General features: G+C 44.3%; 1 protein-coding gene across 1 annotated transcript; it reads left to right on the top strand.

The window, feature by feature from the left end:
- Nucleotides 1-2,529: 2,529 nt before the first annotated feature.
- On the top strand, nucleotides 2,530-27,033 carry AHCY (adenosylhomocysteinase). Its single transcript, XM_048963549.1, has 10 exons — nucleotides 2,530-2,732; nucleotides 4,249-4,439; nucleotides 7,137-7,212; nucleotides 8,824-8,976; nucleotides 13,143-13,255; nucleotides 14,738-14,945; nucleotides 15,782-15,869; nucleotides 16,795-16,912; nucleotides 23,035-23,229; nucleotides 26,027-27,033. Exons 1-10 carry the CDS (start codon nucleotides 2,705-2,707, stop codon nucleotides 26,156-26,158), a joined length of 1,302 nt encoding a protein of 433 aa, XP_048819506.1. The 5' UTR covers nucleotides 2,530-2,704; the 3' UTR covers nucleotides 26,159-27,033.

Here is a 27,033-nt window from a genome sequence, read left to right on the forward strand (position 1 = left end):
TCTGTGTGAAGCTGTGTTACACAAAAGTTTGGACAGATGTTTTCTCCTAGTCTTAAAATCCACAATGTTTCCTAACCAAGCCAGTAAGTCCAATCTTTTTTTTTTTTTTTTAAATAGTTCTTCAAAATTGCATATGCTCTTTAAAAAAAGTGTGAGGCTTCTTTTTCTCTTTCTTTTTTTTTTTTCTTTTCTTTTTTTTTCCCTGAGTTTCACAGCTCTCAGTGACTTAGAGATAGCTAAATTCACAACCCACAACTTCCTTATCTGAAATATTACAGTAAGTGAAATGGTAACAGGATATATGGCATTTACAACATCCTGTCACTGTTTTGTGTACTCCACTTGAGTGGCTTTTTGCGCTATCTGTTCTCCCTACTTCATCCCGTTCCCTGTGATTTAGTGTCTATCCTGTGCCACCTGGTGGTCCAAAACCACCAGTGAGAGCAACACAAAAAAGAGCAGGGCGTACATGAATAGTCAAGGCACTGACTACTTCTAAATTGATGTGGCATAATACACTGTTATGAGGTCTTTATCTCCTAAATCAGAGGGTTGGGGCTAACAGGGCTGCTAGCTTATCTTTAAGCGCTCTCTGTGCACTTACAAATAATTCAGAGTACATTCACTGTCACTGCAGCACCTTCACGCTAGATGGAGCTCACCTGGCCACACGTCATACCATCACCTCCTGCCGCCCACTTCTGGCTCTCATGTAAGCAGGTGGTGGTGTTGGTCCTTGCAGGGAAGTAAGACTTGAGCTGAATGGGAGCAAACGAAGTGATGTTTACGTTCTGGCCTTGCTGACGAATTTCAGAAGGGCGTTTTCTGCATGGGGGTTGCTGCGGATTACAACAGGTTACACTATAACTGGCAAACTGATGATCAGGTTTGCTGGGGGCTGACCATGCAATGCACCACAGGGCTGTCGGGAAGTTTCTCCATGTCAGCAGGGCGAGGTGTGCAGCAGTGTGCAGCTGCTGCAGTGTGCTGACAGTGAAGTGCTTGGATGCGGCATTGGAGGAGGAGATGAGAACAGCCAGAGCATGAGCTGCTGTCCTGCTGATGTGAGCCAGTGTTTGAGTTGTGATGAAAAAACTGTTAGTGATGTAAATCCACAAAAGCACAACTGAATTAGGAGAAGCTGTCCCAGAGCTGTGGGCACACTTGTCCTTTGGGCACCTGCTGATGTACGGAACTGCTCGACATGGTGCCAGGTGTACTGGTGCAGTCACAGAATCACCAAGCTTGGAAGAAACCTACAAGATCATCCAGTCCAACCATCCACCCATCACCAATAGCTCTCACTAAACCACATCCCTTAACACAACATCCAAATGTTCCTTGAACACCTCCAGGGTTGGTGACTCCATCGCCTCCCTGGGCAGCCCATTGCAGTGCCTGACCACTCTTTCAGAGAAGTAGTATTTCCTAACGTCCAGCCTAAATCTCCCCTGGTGCAGTTTGAAGCCATTCCCTCTAGTCCTATCACTGTTACACAAGAATACCATCAGCAGCACTGCAGATATCAAACACAGATAGCACTGCTTGCACATCCACTGGCTGCAGGACTACAGCCTTCTCTGTGGGCTGTTTGCTGTAGAACTGAAGTACAACCGCTTTTCAGACAGCAAATACTGAATCTCATTTACATGGAGCACTCTGAGTCGGGGTAAACTCTGCACTGATCCACATGGAGATTCAAACTTTGCAAAATAATTCAGTGAGAATTCCTGGTGTGGGAATGGAATGCTGTTTCTGCACTTGATATCAAAAAGAGCAATTGGTTTGAAGAAGTAGAACATAATGCATTGTATTCTGTAACTTATCCTTAGAAATAGCTGATCTAAGAAGTAAAAATACTGTATATGTTAGCGGCATGTCTTAGAAACATTATTCCTGAATTATGTGATTAATTCTTTCTTGCAAAACTGCAATAGTTGTTAAATGTTCCAAGCAATGCGGGGGTAGTGTTAGGGATTAGAAAACATGTTGTAGAGTTGTTCTGTTAGGATAAGAAACTCCCAGCAAAAGAAAAACAGATTTAGCAAACATCAAAGAGAACAGGGCCTCTGCACAAGGCCGGACTGTCTCACCCCGTGAGAAGGTTGAGATGTGACGGGCACCAAGATCCTCCCCTCTGTCTTTCTCCCGAGCTTTCCAACACCGGGTAAACATGAGGAAGCCCTCACTGTGAAATATATCATCGATAAATGACGTACAACACACCGGTTGCACAGTTTGCTCCAGATCACAACTGAAATTTCTGAAAAACGCTTTAGAACAGTACAGAGAGCAAAGCCAACGCGTGTTTGACCCTCGGGCAAGGCCGGGGCCGGGAACCCGCATTGGTCGCCGCCGGGGCAGGCATTTGGCACGGCTGCCACAGGCTTCCAGCAGGATCAGGCCGCAGCCGAGTCCAAGGTCCGGGCAGCTCACGTGCCGCTGAGCTCGCCGCATCGCCTCGTTGCGCTCCGCGAGGGGAGGCGAGGGCGCGCAGCTCCACAGCCGCGCCTCCAGGCCCGGCCCCGCCGTACGGCTCCACCGGGCTCCGCAGCGCTCCCACGCCGGCGCGGGGCCGGTCCGGGCTCTCCTCGTTCCCGGGCTGCACGCGCAGCCCCGCCTCGCGCACACGGCGGCTCCGCCTCCGCTTAAAGCGCGCCCGCGGCCGCCGCCGCCTCCTCTTCCCGCTCGATCTGCCGCCGGCATGTCGGACAGGCTGCCCTACAAAGTGGGTGAGTGCGCGCGGCCCGCCCGGCCCGGCCCCGCGGGGCTCCCGCCGCCCCTCGGCGAGCGGTGCGGACGCGGGGCGGTGAGGCCGGGCCGCTGCGTCGGGGTCCGCAGTGAGGCCGGGCCGCTGCGGGAGGCGGCCGCGTAGGGGTGGCTGGGGCTGCGGGCGCGCAGCGGGGATCCGCTGGATGCGTCCGGCCGGGAGGATCGGCTGAGGATCGGGACCGGGATGCGAGTGTGGAGTCACCTCCGAGCGGCGGGAGGGGCTGCGCGAGTGCCGCGGGGAGCGCCGGAGCCGGGGCTGCAGCCGGCCGGAGGTGCGATGGGGAAAGATCGGAACGATCGCCTCTAAAGAGCCGTAGGGCTTTGGAGGATTAATAAACATAATAAGAAAATAGTGCACTCGTTTAAAAAATAAAAATAAAAAATTTGACAGGGATGTGAACCTAAAATACTAGGGGTTATTTTAAAGCACGCACTGGGAAGTCTGCGCGGCTTTTAAGAAGGGTGAGATTGAAGAGCATCCCCGCCCCCACTTCCCCCTTGTCAGCGGTGCTCCGGTGTCTGTCCGCCTCCTCGGCCTCTTCAGCCCCTGCTTGCTGTGACGCCCAGGCACGTGGGCTTAATGGGCATCGCTTGGAAATAAAGTGCAGTTAGCCTGTCTGCGTGAAACCGGTAGCTCTGACTTGGTGCATTCACCAGCTAGCTGAAAGCAAGCTATCTGACCGTGCTGTTAGTGAAATGATAATGTCCCTCAGGAGCCTCTGAAAGAGCTCACCGGGTGCTGGGGCATTGGCACTGGCTGGTGCTGCGGAGCAGCATGCCTGGATGCTGGCTGTCCGCCTGCTGTAGGTGCAGCTGTGGTCAGACCTGCTGCAGGTGCAACGTTCTCTTCCTTGCTCTATATGCTGTTGGAAATCTCCTGTTCAGCTTTTGGTGAACATTCTTAGTGAAAGATCCTTCTTGGAGAAATAAAGCAGATTGTGAGTAATGGTGCTTCAGAAGCTGTCTTTATGGAGACACAGTGGGAGCCTTGCAGCTGAGTCCTCAATGGTGTCAGGGCTGGGCTCAGTGCCTGGAGACCTTGCAGGGAGTGTGCTGTGTGTGTTCCCACTTGCAGAAGCTGTGACTGTACAGACACTCCCCCCAGGCATGCTACTCTTTCTGCTATGGAAGGAAACCTCTGGAACTGTCAGAGCCTTGGGCAGCGTTTGCAGAAATGGATTGGAACTTGGAACTTAATAAATTGGCTGCAGGGCTCCTGAGCAATAGATTAATGTGCCTGTACAGGAGCTTTGTTGTTTTGGGGCTGTTTGGTCTGAGCTTGCTTAAAAGCCTGTGCACCATAGTGCAAAAGCAGGGGGGTGAGAGGGATGGGGCCCATTTTTCCCCTGCTCTGCCTCCCAGCTGTTGCTTGGTGTTCAGTTCAGCTGTTGCAGCTGATGCCTATCCACAAGTGTGAGAAGGGCTACCAAGGTCTCAGCTATTTAAACTCTGACACCTGTCCTCCTTCTCTTGCAGCTGACATCAGCCTTGCTGACTGGGGTCGCAAGGCCATTGAGATTGCAGAGAATGAGATGCCAGGGCTGATGAAGATGCGGGAGATGTATGGTGCCTCGAAGCCCCTGAAAGGTGCGCGGATCGCCGGCTGCCTCCATATGACTGTGCAGACAGCAGTTCTCATAGAGACCCTTATAAAGCTGGGAGCTGAGGTAAAGTGACTCTGGGTTTCTCCTTCAGCATGCTCTTAGGTAATGCTCTGCCTGGGGCACTGCTTCAGTTTATATAACTATCACAGGGGATCCTGGCAAATTTGTCTGCATTTTTAGAAGAGTCTGTGTTCCGGATGGATTATTTCTTCTTCCTTTAAGCAAAAACTTAATCAGCTGTAACGCATACCCCCTAGGATGTGGTATGTGTCCTTTCTCTGGACAAGCTGCAGCTTCAGAAGTGCCAGTTCTAGACTGGGTTGCTGGCTTCAGCAGCTCCGTCGACTTCATGCAGCTCCCTGAGCAGTGATGCTAGGAGCTGCTCCCATGCATTGTGTTGTGCTTGCTTGGGCATGCAGTGTTGTTGCTGTTAATGCTGAGGCTCTAGTGACTGCCTGCAGCATGGATTAGCTTGTATTAAGAACTGCACTGTGCCTTCAAATTCAGCAAAAAGTTATGAGACTTCTGAGAGCTGCTGGCCCTTCAGCTGTGCAGAAAACATTGCAGAAGCGGTGTGGCTCAATGATGGCAGGTGGGGACTCCACTGATTTCAAGCACACTGTGTGATTCTGGACCAATTACCACAGTCCATGTTAAAGACTCAGACACCTGTAAGCCCTTTACTGCATTGTGCCGTGTGCCTGACTTGCAGAATGGAGTCCAAACATCATGGCTGAGTGATCACTGCACAGGACATCTCAGCACAATCCAAATAGCTTGTGTACTGAGCGGGGAGCTCAGTGGTGGATTATGTTAAGCATGCTTGGTGATCTGAAATTCCTTTGTCCTGAAGTTTAGCTGTATGCACCCTGGCTGCCCAGAGATAGTCCTGTATGGGATCTGTTCCTGAGAGTATGTGCCTGGGAAGGATTACAAGTATTCAGCACTGTCATGCTTACCTGGAGGCAGTGGAAAAAGGGGAAGCTCTCTCCAACAGATAAAGCATTTCTTAAAAAAGTGAAAGCTGGGGGAATAGATCTAGTCAGGATGCAGGGGCAGCGTGTGCTGTTGCGTATGGAGATTGTCCTGGTTAGAGCTGTTGTGCTAGTGCAGTGCTGGAGGAGAACTTTGATGTGGATTTAGCCCTGGCTTTGTTCCTACTATTATGTATGTAACTGTGTCCCTTCTCAGGATTTAAAAGCAAGCAGTTCTTGCTGAGTTTTATGAAGTTCTTTGCTGTTCCTGTTGGTTGCTGTATCCTAGCATAGCTGGCTTAGGCAGCAGTTGTGTGCTATCTTAAATATAGCTAAACTCCTTCAGTCTGAAAACAGCCCAAATTCAGTGCCGTATGGGACATATCCAAGTCATTCAGGGAGGTCCCTGCAGTGATTTGGTTCCTCTAAGGATAAGCTAGGGTTGTGCCTTGAAGATGTGTGCTGCATGCTTGGTGCTTGTTACCGTGGTGCCTGATTGTGAGCTCCTTTCTTGTTCTTATGCCTGCATGTTCAGACTGCTTTGAGTTTGGATTCAACCCTGATTCATCTGTTCTACCACAGTCTGGGTGCTTGGAAGGAAGGAAAGTAACTGCAATGAAACTGTATCCTCTGTATACTCTCCTGTCTCTTTGGGGGTGTGGATTGGGGGGTTGGAACCAGGTGATCTTTGAGATCCCTTCCAACCCAAGCTATACTATAATAGTGAGGACATAGCTCACTAGAAATCGTGGGATTCCTTCTGCCATGTTTCCATGATAGCAAATAGGTCATACTTTCTCAATTGCACCATGGTTTCTAACAAAGCACTTCAGCTTGGCTATTGGCCTCGTTGCCGTCTTGGAGAAGTCCTTCCTAATACCTCCAGGACAAGTCTGAGGTTTTCCCCTACCGCTTCCCAAGGTGACAACATTCCTGAGCTCTTCTCTGTAACCTAGTACAACTCCTTCCCCCATCATATCTAGTTTAAAACCCTGCTAACCAGCCCAGCCAGCTTGCTCCCTAGAATATTTGGTCAGCTCCTTAAGGTCTGTTGCAAATCAGCATGCAGATACCCACCTGCTGGTCAGCTCTGTAAGGAACAGAGTGAGAGCTCCAGTGCATGGTTCCTGGTCACAGAGCGGACCTGGGAGCCACTACTGTGAAGCTGCAGTGGGTGTGCAGGTCCCTATTAATGCAGCTCAGTGGTGTGCTGTTGCTTTTCTAGGAGCCCGAGCCTAGTTATGAAATCTGTGGGAAGTGCTTAGCTCAGCTGGAAAAGTTTCCATGACTGGAGAACAGAGTGGGAGCTGTTTGAGCATAATCTCATGAGAATGCCTGTTGATAGCATGCAGCATTTCAGATGTGTTTCTGACATTCTTGAATGCCACTTGGTACTGCTGCAAGGCCATATCCTTTACTGGACACTCGTTATGTGGCTGTTCTGAAAATCTGAACTTCAATGATGCAGACTTTCTGAACCCATCACACTGTGCTTTTCCTGAAGATCTGTAGCTGGACGTACTCTTTGGGTGCCTGGCACAAGGTCTCATAAATAAAGAGGTGGCTGAATACGTGGCACAGCTGAAGTTCTGCTATCCTTTGAGGTGCCGTTATTCTCTCTGTTCTAGTCAAATACTTAGTTTCCCTACTAACTTTTACAGAGCTATTTAGAAAGGCAGGAATTTGCACTAATACACTTCTCTGCTCTTGTTCCCTTTTGTGTCTAAATAGAGTTCCTGATATCTCAGAACTTTGTTCAGCAAATAAAACTTGAGTTGTTTTCCAGGTACAATGGTCAAGCTGCAACATTTTCTCCACTCAGGACCATGCTGCGGCCGCTATTGCAAAAGCTGGCATCCCTGGTAAGTTTTCTGTGTTCTAATTGGGCTTTGAATTGGGATATAGAGCCTATTCTAGCTAAATCAAACTGTACAAATCAAGCTTTTCTGAATAAACTTCAGGATAGAAGTAACCTCTGAAAGCCAGTGTTTGTTACAAAACAGGATGTTTGGTCCAAACTGCATTGCATCGGACAGTTTAGCATGCCTGGCAATGGCTGATCTGGTGTTAGACTACAGAAGAGCTGGGTTGTATGTTACCAACCTTAAGCCTGTTTACTGAGATGATTAAATGGGCTGAGTAATTAGAGATTGGTGTGTAGGTGTGTATGGAAGGTATTTGGTGCTTTCCAGCAAGCTTGCTGCTAATAGTGTTTGGGGAAGGGAGCCCTGCTGTTAGCAGAGGCAAAATCTGTTTTCTCACAGCCTGGTTCTTTCCTTTGGAGGTGTCTTTAGCTACTGATATAATTAGCTGTTGCAACAAGTCTTTCCCCAACTGTAGTCCATTTTAAAGTAACAGAAGAAAAATTCCTTCCCTAGCTCTTGTGGTATTACTGTCTGTGGGCATCACCTCCTGCCTGCCCCTAGCGTGCAATGTGAAAGAACCAGCAGCAACTGCCTGGATCTAGATGTTAGAGTATTGCATCCCTCACTGCTTTTAACACTCAAAACTAAACTGAAGAGCAGTCTGTGGGTGGAGCATCCATCTGACCTTTTGGCTTCCACCCTTGTTGTCTTTGCTTGGTGGAACTTGCACTTTTTGTTAATATTACACTTCATACAGAGAATCTAGAGACGTGGGAGGAATGCTGATCCTTTGTAGACAATGAGGGACACTGATACACACTTCTGAGGAAGGGGCAGCTGCAAGGATGGCTTCAGAGCTGAAGTTTTCTGTATAAACAGCAGAAACGTGGCAATTTATCAGGTGTCCAGTGTTAGGGTATGTAAGTTGTGTGCTCAGTATGTTTGAATAGCTGAGTATCGACAGGGCTTGAGCATAGCATGAAGCAGCTACAAATGCCTGGAAAGACAAAGGCACTGATAGATGTGTTAGTTGCTGAAGTGTGCTGTTGGTAGTAGATGTGCTGATCTTGAGTTATGCCCTTATAAGAGCAGAGGGTGCACAGCAGCATGGATTTTAGCACTGTGCTGGAAATTAGAATATAAAGCTGCTGGAGAGTTTCTCATCTGGGGCTTTGTTCGTGCCAAAGGCTGGTGCATTTTTCCTGCTGTACTGGAAATGCTGTAGTTGTGTTTTCATTTGTTTGTATAATATGTCCTGCGGCTATATGTAATTCCTGGTACTGTGGTGAATTAAGGAAGTAAGTGGGGCGTTGTGGATGTGAGTCTGCTTTAGCTTGCTTCGATTTTTCTTTCTTAATTTGGAATAGTGAGGAGGGCAATGAAGTCTTAGTTTTAATCAAATTCATGGCCTGGAACAGAAGGCAAAATGTTTTAACTTCTGCTCATTTTGAGATCTTGATCTTCTTTCCAGTGAAAATGTCTCTTCTGGCTTGCAGGCACAAATAATCATCTACCTGTCAGCTCTGCTGCCGAGTGCTGCCAATGAAATCTTCATTTTGCTGCTTTGCTATTTGCTCAGTAAGAAACTGTTTGTTTGTTCCTATTTAGTATTTGCCTGGAAAGGAGAAACGGATGAGGAATATTTGTGGTGCATTGAGCAGACCCTGTACTTCAAGGACGGGCAGCCCCTCAACATGATTTTGGATGACGGTGGAGATCTTACCAACCTAGTTCATACCAAATATCCACAGCTCTTGAAAGGTAACTTGCAGTTTTTGTCAGGTACAGTTCTACCTGGGAGGCCTGTTTGGCTCTTTTTGAGTGGGAATTCCCTGCTTTGGTAAAAGGGGTGCGGGAAGGTTGGGAAGGCATGTGCAAGCAGGCAATGGGCTGTGTCTGTGAAAACTGCTGACAGTGCAAGAGCAGCATCTCTTTTCTGCAGGAGCTGTTGTTTCTATCTTTCCTTTGTAGTACTTATACTACACTGACTGTTCTTCTGGCCTTCATTCACATTATCTGTTACCTGAATGACAAGTAGGGCTGCTGTCTGGCCAAGGCATTTCTGGAAATGGTTTTAGAATTGCTTAATGTCTGCTTGCAATTAATATTTTCTAATGTTGTTGCTTCTCTGTTCCCTGTACTCTCAATGCACCTTTAGATCAACTCATGATGACCTGTAGTTTTTCTTGGAAAGGAATGGTTTTTCACAGTACATGAACTGCAAGGCATTACTCTTCCCATTTATCAGTAAAGATGCTGATAGTTAGGGTTGTGACTCTTGCTTTGATGTTATTACCTTTAGTATAAGCTAGTAAAACAGCATGGTGTGGCTAGCACGTGTTATTTGTACAAAGACTTATCTGAGGGCACTTTGGCATGACTTGCAGTAGCAGACTGATCTGAGCTGGGCAACTGTAGCAGCTTCTTTGCTCTGCTGGATTTCATTATATGTGCTGCTGCAAGCCACAGAGGCCTATTGTTGCTGAAGGACATTTTTGATCTAGGATTTGGAGATAATTGAATAGGCATATGGGGGGGGAAACTAAACTGATCACTGTTTGCTGTTCTGCTGTTCATTTTTGGCCCTTACAGGGGTTGCTTAGAAACCTGCTGGATCAGCTTTCCTGAGCTGTACTGCCTTAACAGGTTAGAATCAGAAGTAGTCAGCACACAGGGCTGTGTGAAGGAAGGAGGCTGGGCCATACAGCCATCTGTGTGCTTGTATGGGTAGGGTGGCAAGGAAAAGAAGAAATTGCAACTGTGTGACATGCTTTGCTTTCTCTTTGACCCTCATCCTCATGTCATTAGATCTCCAGCAGTGAACTGCAATGCAGTGGAAATTGGTGTCTTCTTACCAGAGGTCTCTTTCTTCTGGGCTGCCTCTGTGTGAAGTTCATGACCAATGAAGCCACAGTTAATCATGTCTCCTTGGAATTGTGACAGGCCCCAAAATGCATTTTTTCATACTTGAGTTCTGTTTAATGGGGTTGTTCCCCTGTCAAGCACATGCAGTTAACACCTCAATTTGTGTCTATTTGTGTTTGTTCTTGAGGGTGCTTGTGCTGAACTTTTCACACCTGCAGCCTTGTTATCTGCTCTTCAAAGTCCTCTCACTTGTCTTGCACTCCTGTTGTGCAAGCAATTAGTTTGATATATTTCAGCAGGACAGTGTCTGTCTCCTGTATTGGCATCCGTCTCTGGTCTGCCATCCCATTTCACAGGAGTGGCCCTTCACCTGGGTTTTTGAAGGACCTAGATGGAATGTCATACCTGTCAACATTTCCCTTGCTAAAATGTGTGCTATCTGCACTGACTGGAGTTGAGAAGCCTTCTTGCAGCATTCCACCACCTGTGGAAGGTGACAGAACTTGCTATGGTTTATCAGCCAGTCTCGTGCTTCTTAGAAGAAGAAAAACTTCCAGAATGGGACTCTGTGAGGAGAGCTTTGATTGCATTGATCTGCACTTAGCTGTTTGTTGCAAAGGCTGATTCAAAGAGAATGTGCAGCATCCTTTTTTTGGTGCCTTGAGGATAAAAGTGGCCAATAAATTTTAAAGGCAGGTGGTGATATTTGAAAGTCACTGAAAATGAATGAATGTCACAGTCCAACGATCCCTTTGTGGGTAAAGACAGGACAACAGCGGTGTTAGAGCATGCACAGCATTTAGAAGGGCTGAATTGTGAGTGCAGGAGATGTGGCAGCATACTGTTGTTCTCCCCCAGAAATGTGAGGAAAGCTGAGAAGTGAGCAGAACATTAGTGCATGGAGCTGAGCTGTGCATGGCTATGAACAGCAGTGTGTGCCATTTGCTATTTGAAGGTTGGGCAAGTTTCCTGACCTGATTTCACAGGGAGCTGTTTTCCATGCTGCATCGCTATCTAATCTATATGGAAGTTGGTTCAGTCCTAGTGTGCAATGAATAATTGTAAGTAGGGCTCTGTAGTTCATTCAAGTCTACTTGAAATAGGAGATGCATTAAACTGCTGCAAGTTTCCCCTCATCCCTAAGCACCACTGCTGTTAGAGGGCAGAATGGCCTTAGTACTACTGCCATGATTTGCTAGGCAAAATGCCCTTAAAACCAACGTAAATGAAAGAAGGGAAGGGAAAGACTTCAGAACCAAACAAAGTCACCTGAACTCATGCAAAGATAATTTCTGGCATCTCTGCTGAAGCCTGCTGTTCAGAAAGGGCTGTGAAGGCTGTATTGTTGGTGATCTGTTGGGGCAGACTTGCTCATTGATCAGGTAGGTAAAGCAGGTTCAGCAAGAATTCTTCATGTTGCTTCAGCTTTTTTCCACGCTTTAGGCCTTTCTCTGTTCTCGACTCACTTATTGCTCAGAGAATTGCACTGGAAAAACGCTTTGGGAAAGGTGCTGTATTTCACCACGCACCAGATCATGTTCTTTAGCTTGTCCTGCCCCCTACCAGTGAGCTCTCAGCGTGCCAGACCTCAACCGTCTCAGCAGGTGACCGAGCGAGCAGCGTGGCACTCGAGTGCAGTCCGTGCTGGCAGCTCGCTGCAGGCGGTGCGGCCGCATCGCGGGACGCGTCTCCCCGCCGATTCGCCGCGCGGCAGCCGGAGGTGGCGGCGATGTCTGTGGCGCGCCGCAGGGGGGCGCCATAGCTCCGCAGCGGCCGCGCTGCCCGGGCCGGGCCGTGTGCCCCAGGTGCGCCGCCCTTCCTGAGGCGCGCTTCAATCCCCAGAGCCAAAAGCCCGTATAAGTGATGGTGGGTTGCTGGTGCTGTGCCCTTCCCTTGGCTGCTGGTCAGGGTGCTGTGCCGGGAGCCCGGCTGCTGCTCTGTGCTGTGGGACAGGTCCATGTCATATGGATCTCTATGCAGAGATGTTGCTGTTGGTGGTGGTTTCAGCTTGGGTGAGCAGATTTGCTCTATTTTCCCCTGATGCTTCATACAGTGACAGATTAGCTGACTTGTAGCATGCCTCCAGATGGAAGAACAGACTTAGTCACTTTAACCTGTGCAGGATATGCAGCTCAACTGCGTAGGTGATTTTCAGGTTTATTGATTGTCACAAATTGCCTATGCTTTTTTTTGTGCAGGTAAGCTTTGAGCAACACCCTGAATGCTTACAGTATAGCAATTAGACAATTTGCATGCAGTGAGATATTGTTGAGATGGTAGGGGAAAGAAATATCCGGAATTCATACTGTATTTAGTAAGAAGGGTAAGCAGGGACACGTTTACAAATTTGGCTTTTGGGTGTTATTTGAAGTGAGGTTACTTTGTGACAGTTACTGTCATATCAAGGTCTGGTTCCCTTATGCGATGTTTGTATTTTTAAGCAGTCCTTTGTTACCGGCTTCCACCTCTGGGACTGTTTTCAAACAAGGACCTATTTGAAATGAGACTTTGTGAATGTGCTCATAATATACCCTTGAAATGGAATTTTCATGCAGTTAATGACTAGATTTGGAGCATGTGGAGCATGTTTAATGGGAGCTGCAGCTGATTATTGACAGCAGGATTGAGAAGAACAATCCAAAACCAAATTTGAATTTTTCTTAGTTGTTTCAAATGCTTTAGACTTGAGTGCGGTCATCTCTCGTCTCCTTTCCTGTGTAGAACAGACTTTAGAAAGTGTGAACATCCAACTCTTTTTGCAGTTGGCTCAGTTGGTGAGAAAATAGATTAGAGCTGTCTTTCCTGACTGTCTAGTCTAGAATTGGCCCCTTCTATATTTCCAAAGATTTCTTTGTCCGTCTGCTTTGGCAGCTGCGTGGGGGAAAACTTGCTTGAAGCTTCAGTGCCATTTGAGGATCCAAATGAGGGTTCTCACTTCGTCCCTGCTTCCTGCAAAGATTTTTGTAACTTAAACCTCTGGAAGATGCTATTGCACGTCGGACGTGTTGGTTTGCAGTGACATTAAATCCAACCAAACATAAATCATTCTGCTTTGCCCGTAGGAATTAAAGGTATTTCAGAAGAGACAACCACTGGAGTTCACAACCTGTACAAGATGAAAGCCAATGGGACTCTGAAGGTGCCCGCTATCAATGTTAACGACTCTGTCACCAAGGTACTGCTGTTAAAGCACTTATGCTATGCTGTGCTAACAGGTTTGGTGCTAGGATGTTGTTATTCCCCTGCAAGTATTCTTTCCCTTGCTGAGCTACTCTAGATGTGGAACTGAACGGTTTTTCAGCATATCCCTGAAGTGAGTCCACGATGTCTCTGGTGTGATGTGTCATAAATATCCCATTTTTAGAATGTTCAAGGCTTAATTGTCTGCAAGGATGTATGTTATATTATTAAAATGCAAAAGAAGTGAAGACGTCTCTGGAATTATAGCTGTGTTAGCAGACAGGTAGTTCCTCTGTCAAGAAACAGATCATCACTGTGTGACTTAAAGCCACAGGCAGATAACAGCTGGAAAAGAAAGTGAATGAATTGCACGAGCTTTTGGCAGGGCAAAGTATTTCTGCAAGCAACAGTTGCTAAGGATAGAGCAGAAAGCGTTTATATCCCTTGTTTAGTTGTATTTCTGCTTCCCATGACAAGTCCTGATGAATTGAGGAAAGAATGGTATTGAGAGAGTGTTGATGATTTTGAATGCAGATGAATTATAGAGGGGTTTTCAGGTGTGCATGAAGCTTATTGTATCCAGGTGTTTTGAAAACTAGTCAGTAAGTATACATTTGAGTTCCTGTATTCAGTTCTAAACAGTTTTCATAGTGAAGCCTTGTGATAATAATTCCTGCCTGTAGTGTGGCTGTGAAAAGTAGCACTTTAAGGCACAACTGTTTCAGTACTTCTTGGCTTACTCTGAGACTAACCTCAGTCTCCTATGTTTTTCTGTCAGGAATGGCATTTCTCAATGGTTTGGTCTGCTTTCTTTGCAGCTTGTTGTTTGAAGACTATCTTGTTTCTGTTCACAAAGATGTCTGACATCTTTATTCCATAGCTAATGGGCTGGAAACCAATTGATTTTGGATGTCCTCTACATCCTTTTCACCCATGTCTTTGCCTCTTGCATAATAACTACTAATACTGTTCAGTACATTTAGAAATTCAGATGTTTCTAAAAAAAGCCTCTGAAATGAGCTTTTGAATTGAGCTAACTTTATTCTAGTGCCAAACAAGTGCTTATTTTCAAGTACTGTTGAGGATTTGTGCAATGAAAGATTTGTATGAACTGCAGTTACAGACCTCCAGGAAGACATGCAACTGAACGACAGGTTTTTGCTCCTTCAGTTTGATATTTTGACTCTATGCCAACTTCCTATGGTATTGGTAGGAGCAAGAGACTGCCTTTATTTTCATTTATTTCATTTATGAAATGTTTCTCATCAGGGACATGCTGAAGCCTGTATGTGGCATAACTATGTAGATTGAAAAAGGATAAATGGAAAACATCAAGCCAAATTATCATCTTCTCATCCCTCAATGTAGTTAATGCTTAGCTGACTGTCTGCCTCCTGATTATGTATGCACACACAAATCCATTTTGCTTCTCTAAGGAGTTTTTGCTCAAGTGAATTTTCTTCTGTTTCTCCTTCAGAGCAAATTTGATAACCTTTATGGCTGCCGAGAGTCCCTCATTGATGGTATCAAGCGTGCTACAGATGTCATGATTGCTGGGAAAGTAGCAGTGGTGGCAGGTTATGGTGATGTGGGCAAAGGCTGTGCTCAGGCCCTGCGGAACTTTGGAGCAAGAGTCATCATCACTGAAATTGATCCCATCAATGCACTGCAGGCAGCTATGGAAGGTGAGAACAGAAGGTATAGAAATGACTGTGTCTGATGAGAGCCTTTCTGTGTTGATGGAGAGCAGTAAATGACAGTTGAGAAAGTTTCAGTGGGTTTCAGCCTCTGTGTTGTAGAAGTGACACTCCTCTTGTTTAACTGAGCACACAATGAACTCTTTCCTTACAACTTCTATTGTTGTAGGCCTTGAAGATATGTTTGGAGGCACAGATAAAAAGACTCTAGTGGGAAAGCTGTATTTCATAATGCTGTAAGTCTGGTTGTGAGGGGTTAATTATCTTCAAGTTGGGCAAGTCTACGAGGTTAAGACTCACTAGAATATTTCCACAGTAAAACAGCAGACCTTGTCTTCATTAGATGCTTTTGTAGATTACTGCCACTCTGCCTTTCCAGTGTGAAGCTGTGCTTGCAGCTCATTCTCAAAGCTGTACTCCAACTCTTCTGTGGCTGCTTCATTTAGCTCTGGTTCTACCAGTTTATCCCATTTCTTTTCATACATGATTAGAATCTGCAGGTATTGTGGATACATTCTCTTTGGCAAGCAAACTCTGAATCCAATCTAAGAGCTGTGGCAGACATTACACCCTTGTTTGCAGGATGTTGGTTGCATGAGATTCTCACACTGGAAGTAGGTGAGGGATACAGATATTTTGTGCTGCCTTGGTATTTAGTGTAAGGAGAGTGCATCCGCTAACATGCATTCTCCATAGATTAAGCATTGGCACTGCCTTCTATTACTCATAAATTTTTCTTTATGCTTTACTCAGTTTTGCAGTCCATTTTTGAACAACATCTGGTGATTGGGGAGGGAGATAATTTTTTTTTCTCTCATTTTCAGGTTATGAAGTTACTACAATGGAGGAGGCTTGCAAGGAAGGCAATATCTTTGTTACAACCACTGGCTGCACTGACATTGTTCAGGGCAGGTATGATTTAGTCATTTGCTTCAGTGACAACACACTGCTACAGTTCGATTTTTTACATAGTCGTAACTTGTCAGCAACATGGTGAGGGATAGCATTAATTTAATGAGAAACTGAAGCTTCAGTTTTTGAACTCTGTTGATTGTTGCCACGTTGCAATTATTCCTGTCCTGCAGTGCCTAATGCTGGAGAAACAAGAAACATAGATGGACAGAGAGACTTCAAGAAAATGGGAGGGCGGGCCTGAATTCTGTAATTAATTGTTAATTCTATTATTCTGAATTCTATTGATAAATGTGAACAGAAGGGGAGGTGGGTAAAGATTGAAAGTGATTCCATCTGTGAATACACACAACAATCTTGAAACTAATCTGTTCTCAATAAACAGCCCTGCAGGTTTTTTACTGTCACTTCTCAGATCTCAGTTTATAGTCCCTCTGCTCTACACAAACTCATTCCTGTTTTTGCCATTAGGATGACATATGTTGTAGTATGAGGTCAGATTAAGAGGGAGGAGATGAAGCCATTAGTATCCAGGAATGTGAAACTGCTGGGAACATTAAAGTAATGGAGAAAGAGATCATTTCTGTGTAGGAAGGAACAGAATAACTGCCGATATTTCAGTAGTGACCAACTAAAAAAGTTAATTCAACTTTCTATACTGGGACAACAATTTATCTTCAATAGCCTCTTCCATCCTTGGGAAGAGTCCTTTTCTAGGAGCTTGAAACTTTTCCCAGCAGGTTTTACATGTGTAGATGATTACTACACCCATGCAGAATGTCTGTGTAAATCAACTGCAGATCTTCATTTCTCCTTGAGCAGAGCTGTGGACCAAAGCATCTCCTGGATTTGGAAAAGGAATGTTTCTTCTGTGCATTGACTTTTGATTTTTTTTTAATTTTTTTTTTTTTGTCTCTTCCCTCAGGCACTTTGAGCAGATGAAGGATGATGCCATAGTTTGTAATATTGGTCATTTTGATGTGGAAGTTGATGCAAAGTGGCTGAATCAAAATGCAGTAGAGGTGGTGAATGTTAAACCTCAGGTGAGACAGCCCGTGTAGAAGGCATCCTGATAGAGCAGAGTGATTGCAAGTCACTGTCTGCTGCCAGAATGGAAAGTGTTTCTTTTCAGATTCTTCTACTCTTTACATTCTAGCTTTTCTATTGTTGGTTTTTTTTGGGAGCCAGGTTTGTTCTGGGCTAACCTTAATGCAAATTCTGCTCTGCTGTTGCCCTGTTAGTCTGTAACAAGCTGCATGTAATATTCTTGCACTGATATTAAAACAACTGGTTCCAACAAGTGCCCAGAACTTACAGCACAGTCTCTGAGAAGAGATGCCTAGTATGGATACATCTGTGTACTCTTTCCTTCTGGGCAAACAGGAACCTATTCCTTAGTGATGGTCTCATAGTTGATTGCATCAAATTCGTTCCTTACGGGAGGTCGACCTTGATGTTTGGCAAAGTATGAAAATGTGCTTTTTGATAGCCACCATCTGAAAGTAATGCCATAATTCAGTTTAAAAAACAAGCTGAATGATGAATACAGAACAGACCATTAGAGATCATATAAAACTTCTTAGGAACAGAGCCTGTGGATTCTCTAATGATTGATCTCAGTTTCCTCCAAGGAAGTTACTTGCTTGTGTAGCTGTGCTGCACCAGAATGGTCTTAGGTCTAATGCAGAGTGCTAGCGTTAGAATGAATCTCAAGGAAATGTCTTCTGGGGTTCTGCCAAGGCTTGAAAAACTCACACCTTTGTTTTCAAAGCATTTTTTGTTCTGAAATTAAAGCCTCGGGGAAGCCTATGTGGAGCTTTGCCAAATTCAGGCTTCTCTTCCAGACTTGGTGGCTTCATTTTAGAAACCTGTGGAGACCAGAAGTCTGTGTGTGGGCAGAGAAGGAAGGATGTTTTATCCTTGCTCAGCTTGCACACCCACCATGTATTTACTTCAAACTATGGCAGTAGGCACACGGAAAAGTAGGGATCTACTCTTCAGCTGTATCCTTAAACAGAGAAACAACACGAAGTTAAAGCTTGTTTGAAACACAGCCGTTGAGGGAGAACATCACTAGAACTAACCAGTCTCTTTCTAACTTGGTATAGAACTTCTGATTACCTTTTGAAGAGGTAACTTTTGCTCACAGTGGGATTCTCAGACAGGTTTTTTACTTTTTCCTTTAGCTATACCTAGGTGTATGTCTTAGTAGATCTGTCTGCCCTTCCAGATTTCATGACCCTCCTGTGGCTTTTGGCCACCCACATCAGACTCTTGCTAACCCGTTGTCAGAGTCTTTTCAGTGTCATGTTTGTTGCTGTGGCACTAAATGTGAAGTATGAAATTATACTTTCAGATTTTCACTATGTTTGTGCCTGCTCTTGCCCATGACCTTAATGTAAGGCTGACTTCACTCTAGCTTCTGTCCTAGAAGAGCCTGTAGCTAGCTGCTTGCTTTTGGATAGCTCAGGTTTTAAAAGGTTTTAAAATTGGGACTGTTTATAAACGTTGTCAAAGGCTGAAATGGATATTAGTGTAGTGACATACAAACTACCTGCCCATGACTATTGAGTGTGGCTCTTAAAATCCATGTGAAAAATTGAATATCAGTGTTTGAGAAAGCAGCAGTCCCTTTTCTTATCAGGAGCCAGGTGCCCTGAACAGTGAGATGCAGTGTAGTGCAAGGCATGAAAACTATTAAAAGCGTCCGGTTCAAAACAAATGTTTTGTTTTTAAAAGATTGGAGTTAGGGTTAAAGTAGCCCATATGGTCTAATGCTGAAGACTTACCTCCTTCCTGTCCTGAATATATCTGTTGTGTTCTGTAAACCATTGCTATTGCGAGCGGGAGGTTCAGGGTGACCCAAAATAAAGGACCTGTTAGCACAGGATGTCATCCAGGGGGCTGTAGGTGACACAAGAATATGTACAAACTTCAGCTAAATTTTTAAACGTATATTTTAAAACAACAACAACAAAAAAACCAACCATTCCTGAATGGACCACCATTGATCTTGAGATAGATGAAGCTGAGAGGATTTATTGGGAAATTTGGCTTTTGTTGTATTCTTCCTTATCTATTTGCTACTTACTGCTGGAGATAGGATATAACTTTGGGTTTAGGAACAAGGAAGTATCCTGCAGCTTCAATCCCTCACAACCAGCTTGGGAATTCATCTGCACTGGAACTAGAATTGGTGGATCCTGGTGGATGGCAACCAAGACCACGGGAAGGATATTGGATCCAGATAGTCTTTATGGTCCCTTCCAACCTAAGCCTTTCTATGATTCTACAGTTCTGTGACAAAAGTGCTCCTTTAATGAATCTGTACACAACTGAGAAATCTGCCCTGGCCTAAGTGATGGACTGAGAAATGTCCAAACACATGCGTAGAATCAGAGAATGACAGAATGCCTTAGGTTGCAAAGAACATTAAAGATCAAGCTCACACCCTCCAGCTATGGACTGGCTGCCTCTACCCCCCAGCCTGGGCTGCCCAGGGCCCAGCCGTGATCTCAGACACCTCCAGGAATGGGGCACCCACAGTTTTTGGCAGCAGTGCTGGGTAAAGAATTTCTCCCTCGCATCCAACCTAAATATCCTCTTTTTTAGTTTAAAGCCATTCTCCCTTGTCCTATCTCTATCAGACCATATAAAAAGTCACTCCCCCTCCTGCTTATAAGCTCCCTTCAGGTAATGGAATGCTGCATTGAGGTCTCTCCTGACCCTTCTCCAAGCTAAACAAGCCCAACTACCTCAATCTTTCTTCATAGCAGAGGTGCTTCAGCCCTCTGACTGTATTCATGACCTTCTTCTGGACCCACTCCAACAGCTCTGCATCCTTCTTGTGCTGGGGGTCCCAGGCCTGGATGCACTAAGAGGGACAAAGCCCAGCTTTTCATCCACCAAAAAAAAAAAAATTCCCCCTCACCCTCCATTAGTAATGCAATTTAGTTTCCTGCATTTGGGGAAATCACAGGGGTCAGCACACCTGGAGTGCATGTAAATGAGCCTTGCCCTGGGAAAGCCATCTTCCTGATCATGGTGTCCTCCCTGCTAGATTAATGTCTTGTCCCTGGTCTAAAAGGGGGGCCTCAAGTACAGGACAGACCTGTGTTAAAGGTGTGATACCTTATGCTAACCTTTAGAATTTTTTCACTCCAAGTGAGGAGTCACACATTTTTTGTAATAGCAAGTACCAACTTGAATTTTTACTAATACTTGGCAGCTTTTTCTATATCCTGTAGCAAGGAGGGGAATATAAAGCAAGAGCAAAAATCTGTGATCAAAACCTCCTATGAAGACATCTGTCTCTTGATCCTGAGGATTATTACCAGAGCTGAGTGTCTGGTTGCTAGATGTCAGCTAGAGGTAAAGCATAATTGCAAAACAGTGTCCAATGTTGTAATTTTCAGTATCATATGGTCCCTATTTGCAAGTGATGAGCTGGCAGAAGAAATCTTTAATACTTGGGAAAGGAAAATGTCTTAATGTGCCATTCTGAATCATCTGGGGCTTTCCAACAAGGAGAAAATAGGCTTATTCCTGAAAAGCTGGCAGGTTGTTTTGAATATCTGCTTGCAGTTCTGGTACTAGGTTAATGTGTAGCATGAACTCAGCTCTTGAAGGGAAGGAAGGGGCAGGCTGGGAATGATGAGCTTTGGCTCTGCAAATAAGTCACTTATGTATATATCATGCACGGTCTGGAGGGAAGTGCAAAGCAACCAAAAAGGCCAGGGTAAGCTAAGTGCAGATAGGGAGGGAGAAGAGGCATTTGTATAAACATGGAGATGAACTTAACAGTTGGATAGCTGGAACTCGAATTCTCTAGCAGCTTACTGAGCTTGTAAATCACTTGGTTTGTCTGTCCGTAGTTTAGGCTTGTTTTCAAGTACTGACTTAGCCCGTTTCTGTTCTGCGTTTCTTTCCATACAAAGACATGAACTTGCATTATTCCACATTACCCTGTGTACTGAATCGATCGTGTCCGCAGATGGCCAAAGGTATGAGGTTCCATGCACCATCCAGAAGCTGTCCAGGGATTTGTTGGGTCAGTGTATAGATACAGTGTCTTAAACTACCACATTCAAACCTTTAGTTGCAGCAGTGTTAGTTGAGTGAAAATTAATTGTAGCAGTAAACAGTGTTTACTATCAGCCATGTTGTTGTAGGGTTTTTTTCTTTAGCATTCTGATTTGTCTGCTTTCTTCTTTGTTTTGTTTCTCCCTCCCATAGTCTTCTGATGGTGCATGTGGTATTTTTTGGGTGAACTGAGAGCTGTCACTAGTGGTCCACACTGGAGAATTAGCATCCATAAGAAATATACTGCAGCTGCTCAGTGAAAGAAAATTCTTGCTAACCTTACCTTGCTGTACTGCTCTTGGGTAGGAAAAACAAAGAGTTTTATTTGGAGCTTCTGTTTGAGATGGTTACTGTCTACATGCGTGCTAAAGACAGTAATCTGTATTATACAAACCCCAGAAATAGAGTATTGGGATTGAATCACAGCTGGGGAAGATAAGTAGAGGCCCAGCTCTTGTCTAAAAGTGAACTATGTGTTCAAGTAAAATGCTCATTGCTAGTTCAAATTATTGCATTTGTACTTCTAAACTGAATAGAGATTTTTTTGTTTTTGAAGGCAGAATTATTAAAAACAAAACTGAGTTCAGCATGGCTTTTAACCTATAGGTTGAAGCTTTAAGAACAAAATTAAGTGGCTTGCATTTTGCTTCGTATTCCCTTTAGAGACAAAGTATAAATACAGCTGCAGGAAAGGAACCCTTTTAAGTCTTGCACAGTGTCTATGCTACCACAGCAAAGTTTGTCTAAAACATTGTTCACCTTTAACAAAGTTTACTGTTACCTTTTCAGCCTTTTAAAAGCTTTAGTCTGCTTCCACATGCTTGACATAATAGATAAACAGTAAATACCAGGGAACAATGAACATTCTTACAACTTACAGTCCAGATTGTCATTTCATTTTAGGCTTTAGTATTTAACTAAAATATAAAAAAAATATATAAAAATTATGTATAAAATATATAATTCCTCTCTACAGGGTGAAGGCAAGGGAGAGAAGAGCTAGCAACTGGCAGAAAGCTAGCATAGGCATTGCAGGATTCCAGTCTGGCCCAGAAAGTTGAGGCACACATGAAGTGACATTATCCTGAGCTCTGAGGTTCTTCTGTAACTGAGCACTGTCTGCTTAGCCCTTGTTTGTCTGTTCTTTTGTCCCCAGCACAGCCTGGAAATCAGCTTGAATGGAAGAATGAATCTTTCTCCCTGAAAGCAAAGAGTGTGAACCAGAGTCTAGGACAGCCATTTAATTTACCAGTTCTTTTCAGCTATGCATGTAACCTGACTTGCTTGATAGGTGGATAGATCTCCTTGAGTTTTGACTTTGGGACTTGTCTGGCGCTCACTTAGGCCTGGTGTCATTGTGGGAGATGAGCTGTCAAACCACAAGTGTTTTCAGGTCTCCTAGAAGGTGGTGCCAAAGATTTGGTAGATGTCTACAGCAGCCTGTCCCTGGAAGACAAACTGTTCATGCCTTGACTGTAAATCAAGGCATTACTGAGGTGGGAGGATTCACTGGGGAGTAATTTCAGAAGGCTGAGCAAAATCTGGCCCTTACCTGTGTATCAGGTGCAAATGTTCTGGGCTGTTGCAAACAGAGGTGCTGCTTCTCCTCTCTCTCCACACCAGCAGTTATAATCAAGCATACATGAATTTCATCTTATTGCAGGCAGCATGTTCCCTGCCACAGTCACCTGAGATGGTATGCATGTGGAAGAGTCAGAAGAACAGGATAACTGATTAAATATGAAGCAGATGATGCTAAGATCTATGTAGTGTGAAGTCCAGAGTAGTTACAAGCCTTACCGAACTCTGGCTGGGAACGGTGAGGAGCATCTTGATTGTAAGGAAAGTTTGCATTGTAAACCCACTGCTGAATTGCTGATGTGGGAAGGGGGCCCACCGTGTTTTGCATGACTTCTATGGAGATATTAAAGACCTGTCTGGATGCCGGCCTGTGTGACTTATTGTAGGGTACTGCTATAGATGGGGATTGGATTCAGTGTCCTCTTGAGGTCCCTTCCAGCCCCTGTGATTCTGAGACTTAAAATGCTGTTTTTGCCCTCACCTTTCACTGCTCTTTTCCCAGGTGGATCGCTATAAATTGAGGAACGGTCGTCATATTATACTGCTAGCAGAAGGCAGGCTGGTCAATTTGGGCTGTGCCATGGGTCACCCTAGCTTCGTCATGAGCAACTCCTTCACCAACCAGGTGCTGGCACAGATTGAGCTGTGGACAAATAGTGACAAATACTCTGTTGGAGTCCATTTCCTGCCAAAGAAGGTGAGTTAGAACAGCAGAAAAGCACAAACTTGTAGGGCTTTGGTCACACAATCTGAAGTGAGCTTTTTTCTTTCTTTTTTGTGATTAGAACAGAGTGAAGAAGTAGAACTTGTTTGTGACAGGAATGTCCTGCTGTTTTTTTTTGTTTTGTTTTGTTTTTTTCTTCTCTCTTGACTTGCAGCTCTTTACTAAGGTGCTGGGAAAGCCTTTGCTGTCTGAGAATAGTCAGGAAGCTCCTTCCTGAAGAGTTGGAGTTGGAGTGAAACCAGAAATCTTCACTGTGGTTGAGAGAATCTGGGTCCCGTTTGCACCTGAGCAAAGCTTATCATAGTCTGGTCCTAATAGCTTCAGAAAATATTAATGACATAAATTCCCTTGTGTTTCCCTTTAATCTTATCTATGGATTCTTTGTTCTTGGAGAAATCTGGGTCGTGTCATAACTTGCAAATTCCTTTACAAAACTAACCTGGTTTTAATTTTGCAAAACAAGCATGAGAATTTGAGTTGGTCATTGAAAAGGATGCTGGAGTGAAATCCCACTGCTTTGAAATAGAACCAGGTGTGAGACTAAATGTGAAAATACTTTTCATCTGGGAAGTATAAAGTGTATGTTTGGGCTTCTTTGTGAAATGTTTGCTGAAGAACTTAAGCTTCCAGAACTGCCATTGATGATCAAGCAGAGCGTATCTGCAGCTGATCAGCCAGCTCTCTGACACACAGTCATCTTCAGAGAAAAATTTTTGTTGACCATTCCCAGGAAAAAGAGCAAGCCCGATGTTGCTGGCTTCATTCTCTTCCAGAACAGTTTTTAGTAATCATACTTGAACTGAAAGTGAGAATTAACACCCGGATCTGTTACTTAGAAATGGAGTTGTGTTAGTGCAGTGTATGGCAGTGAGGTGTTCAGGTTCACATACTGTGGCAAAATGATCTTCACCCACTGGGCTCCGCAGATGATTTCAGTGAATAAAGCTGTCTTCTTGTCAGAACCAACAGAAGATGGATAGAAGAGCTTTCTTTCCTTACTTTTGGCTAGTACCTCTCCTTGTTCTGCATAGTAGCTTTGAGATCTGAATTCAAATTTAAGAACTGGTGACGAGCTGTTACAAACATGCCTGCTTTTCTGCAATATGTTTTCCTGGAAATTGAAGCAAGTTATTGCATCCGTGTTCTTGCTGTCAAATCTATCCTTCCTTATGTTCAACATCTTGATTCGAAGTGTGCAGTAGGTAAGAATGTCAGTTTGCCTTTCTCTAAATCTTGAAGTCCATAAACTGAAGCAACTGTGAAACAGCTTCTTTCTGCTGCAGTTTGAAAACCTGATTTGTGAGATAGTGGTGACTCAGTAACAGCTCCTTTTCAAGTAAGTCTAATCTGTCTCAGTTGTGCTGGAAGCACACCTGTCAGATCTCAATATATCATTACAGTTCAGCCTGATATGTATTTGATTTTTAATTTTTTTCTTCTGACATGATCTACTGAGCTTAAATACTTGTTTCCCATTCTAGACACAGTCCTTTCAGCTGAGTTTTCTTTCTTGGTTTTCTTGATTCTTATGTAGTATCCTATAGCTTTCACGGTTTGCTTCCACATTCTTCAACCACTTAATCTGTTGTTTTTAATGGTTTGGATTGTACATCTTTGCCCTCACTGGTTCTCTGTAAATGTTCAGAGTAACACCAAACTGCCAACAGGTTGAGCTGCACTGAATTATTCAGCACAAGTATAACTTTAATATGCTTGTTATGATGGAGTTACTTCAGAGTAGTTTCTTGTTAGAACACTTCTGCTTAGGATGTGCTGACACATGCACATGCAGAGGATGCATGGTTGGTTGTTTTGTTGATATGGTGATCAAATATATTGCAACAGTTACATACATAGAGGAGATATCACCATTTTTTTTCTCTGCTGCTGCAGTTCAGACTTATCTTGCATCTGCGTTTCCTTAGCAGCGATCATTCATATCTTGCAGGAATTGCAAATGATATGATAACTTATCTTTCTGTTATATGCAACTTGTCCCTTCCAGTGCTGTCCTATCTGCTTGAATGTCTTTCACGGCTCTGCCTTGCTGTTTGACATGGCAGCTAGTTTGCCATGTTGCTGTCTGTTTTCTTAAATATCCTCTAACTTTCTGCTCATTTTTCTGACCCTTGAGTTTGCATGTCTGCCTGACATCCCTGGAATGAAGAAAAGATCAGGAAGTGAGATATAAAGTATTTTATTATTCATGAAGGCCATGACAATAGATAATAGTGTTGTCGATGAATTAGTGGTTCTGGAATGAATATTCTTAACATACATACCTCAGAGAAAGTATACCTGGAAGGGGGAGATGTGTTACTTTATTTGTACATATTAGAACTTCTATAAAGCATTATGATAGTCTAGTATGTCCATGTCCAGGTGTTCTCATAGCAGAAACATGACTGGGGCTTTTCCCTTCTACCAAACTGGACATTCTTATTTTTGAATAGTTTGATATCTGTTCTTTACCTGTGGATGGATGTGAATGCGTAAATGGGATTGAAATGGGCTTGAGGATATATTTGTCTGTCTCTTGCTTCTGAGGAAGTCAAATTAAGTTGGGACTTTTCCATCTGGGGATGATTCTGTGCTCAGGGTATTGGTTCTGCACTCAGGCAGTTGGTGCATGTTGACAGGAAAAGAGTTGTATCAGTCTGTTAAATTCTCCTTGGAGCTGCTACTGGTTTTCAGGTATCATTTCTTATTGTCAGCCATGATTTCTTGAACTGAAGCTTCTACTAATCTTTTTCAATGCTTTGTTTTCTAGCTGGATGAAGCTGTGGCTGCTGCACACCTGGACAAACTGTGTGTGAAGTTGACAAAACTGAGTGAGAAGCAGGCCAAATACCTGGGCTTGTCAAAGGATGGGCCCTTCAAGCCAGACCACTACCGATACTGAGCAGGTGGCAGTACTCAAAGACCAAAGTGCAGGGATGCAACCTTCCAAAGCTCTAGTGTGTGCTGGGTTTCTGAGAACAAGCCCTTTGCCATCATCCTCTCAATGCTGCAGAACTTGTGCCCTTACCAATGGAGCTTCAGGGCCTTTTTAGTCTTTTTTTTTTTTTTTTTTTTTAAAGAAAGAGGATCACCCTGGCTCATGGAATTAGGATTGGTACTTAGCTAAATTCACAGCAAAAAGGATCCTGTGCACCTTTAATTGGCCCCTAATGTCCCAGTAAGAGCTGGACAAAAGAGAATACTAGATTAAACATCCGCTCTTGTCAAGCATGTGGCAAGCTGTTTGAGCAGGCTAATCAGTGAAGTGCAGAACTGTTTCTGCAAAGAGATGCTTTCTGCCATGCTCTGTTGGAATTAGCTGAATTCTGTTTCAAGGCTGGTGGTGCCAGGCTTCTCTCCATGAAGGTGCACTAACTGAAATAACTGGGGGAACTAAGGAGGAGTATTTCTGCAGGTTGCTTGTTCTGCCTCCTGTAGGATTAATGTAATCTCCTATGCAGAGATGAGAGCTGGCATTCTCTCTGGATTCATCTACTCCAGTAATTTTAATTAGAACCAAGACCCTTCTATGCTGCTTCCATAGCAACAATGGAAGGGGTGTGAGGCAAAGGTGACTTACTTCAGCAGTCTTCTAGTGTTGGTGAATGTCTGAGAAGCCACTGAGGGGATGATTAGGGTTAGGGGTCTTGACTGGGCCTAGGATAACACCAGCAGCACGCTTTTACCCAAGGTTCTTTTTCAGAGTTGTCATGTCTGCTGTATCTTTTCTGTCACTGACTCAGAGTGCTTTTATTAAAGATGTGACTGTGGCCTGAC

Source organism: Lagopus muta, chromosome 16 (genome assembly GCF_023343835.1).
Source record: "Lagopus muta isolate bLagMut1 chromosome 16, bLagMut1 primary, whole genome shotgun sequence".
Lineage (NCBI taxonomy): Eukaryota > Metazoa > Chordata > Aves > Galliformes > Phasianidae > Lagopus > Lagopus muta.

Coding starts and splice junctions, on each gene's coding strand:
- AHCY (XM_048963549.1), top strand. CDS start 2,705: ATGTCGGACAGGCTGCCCTACAAAGTGG. Junction 13,256..14,737: donor TTAACGACTCTGTCACCAAG/GTACTGCTGTTA, acceptor TTTCTCCTTCAG/AGCAAATTTGATAACCTTTA. Junction 14,946..15,781: donor ACTGCAGGCAGCTATGGAAG/GTGAGAACAGAA, acceptor TCTCATTTTCAG/GTTATGAAGTTACTACAATG.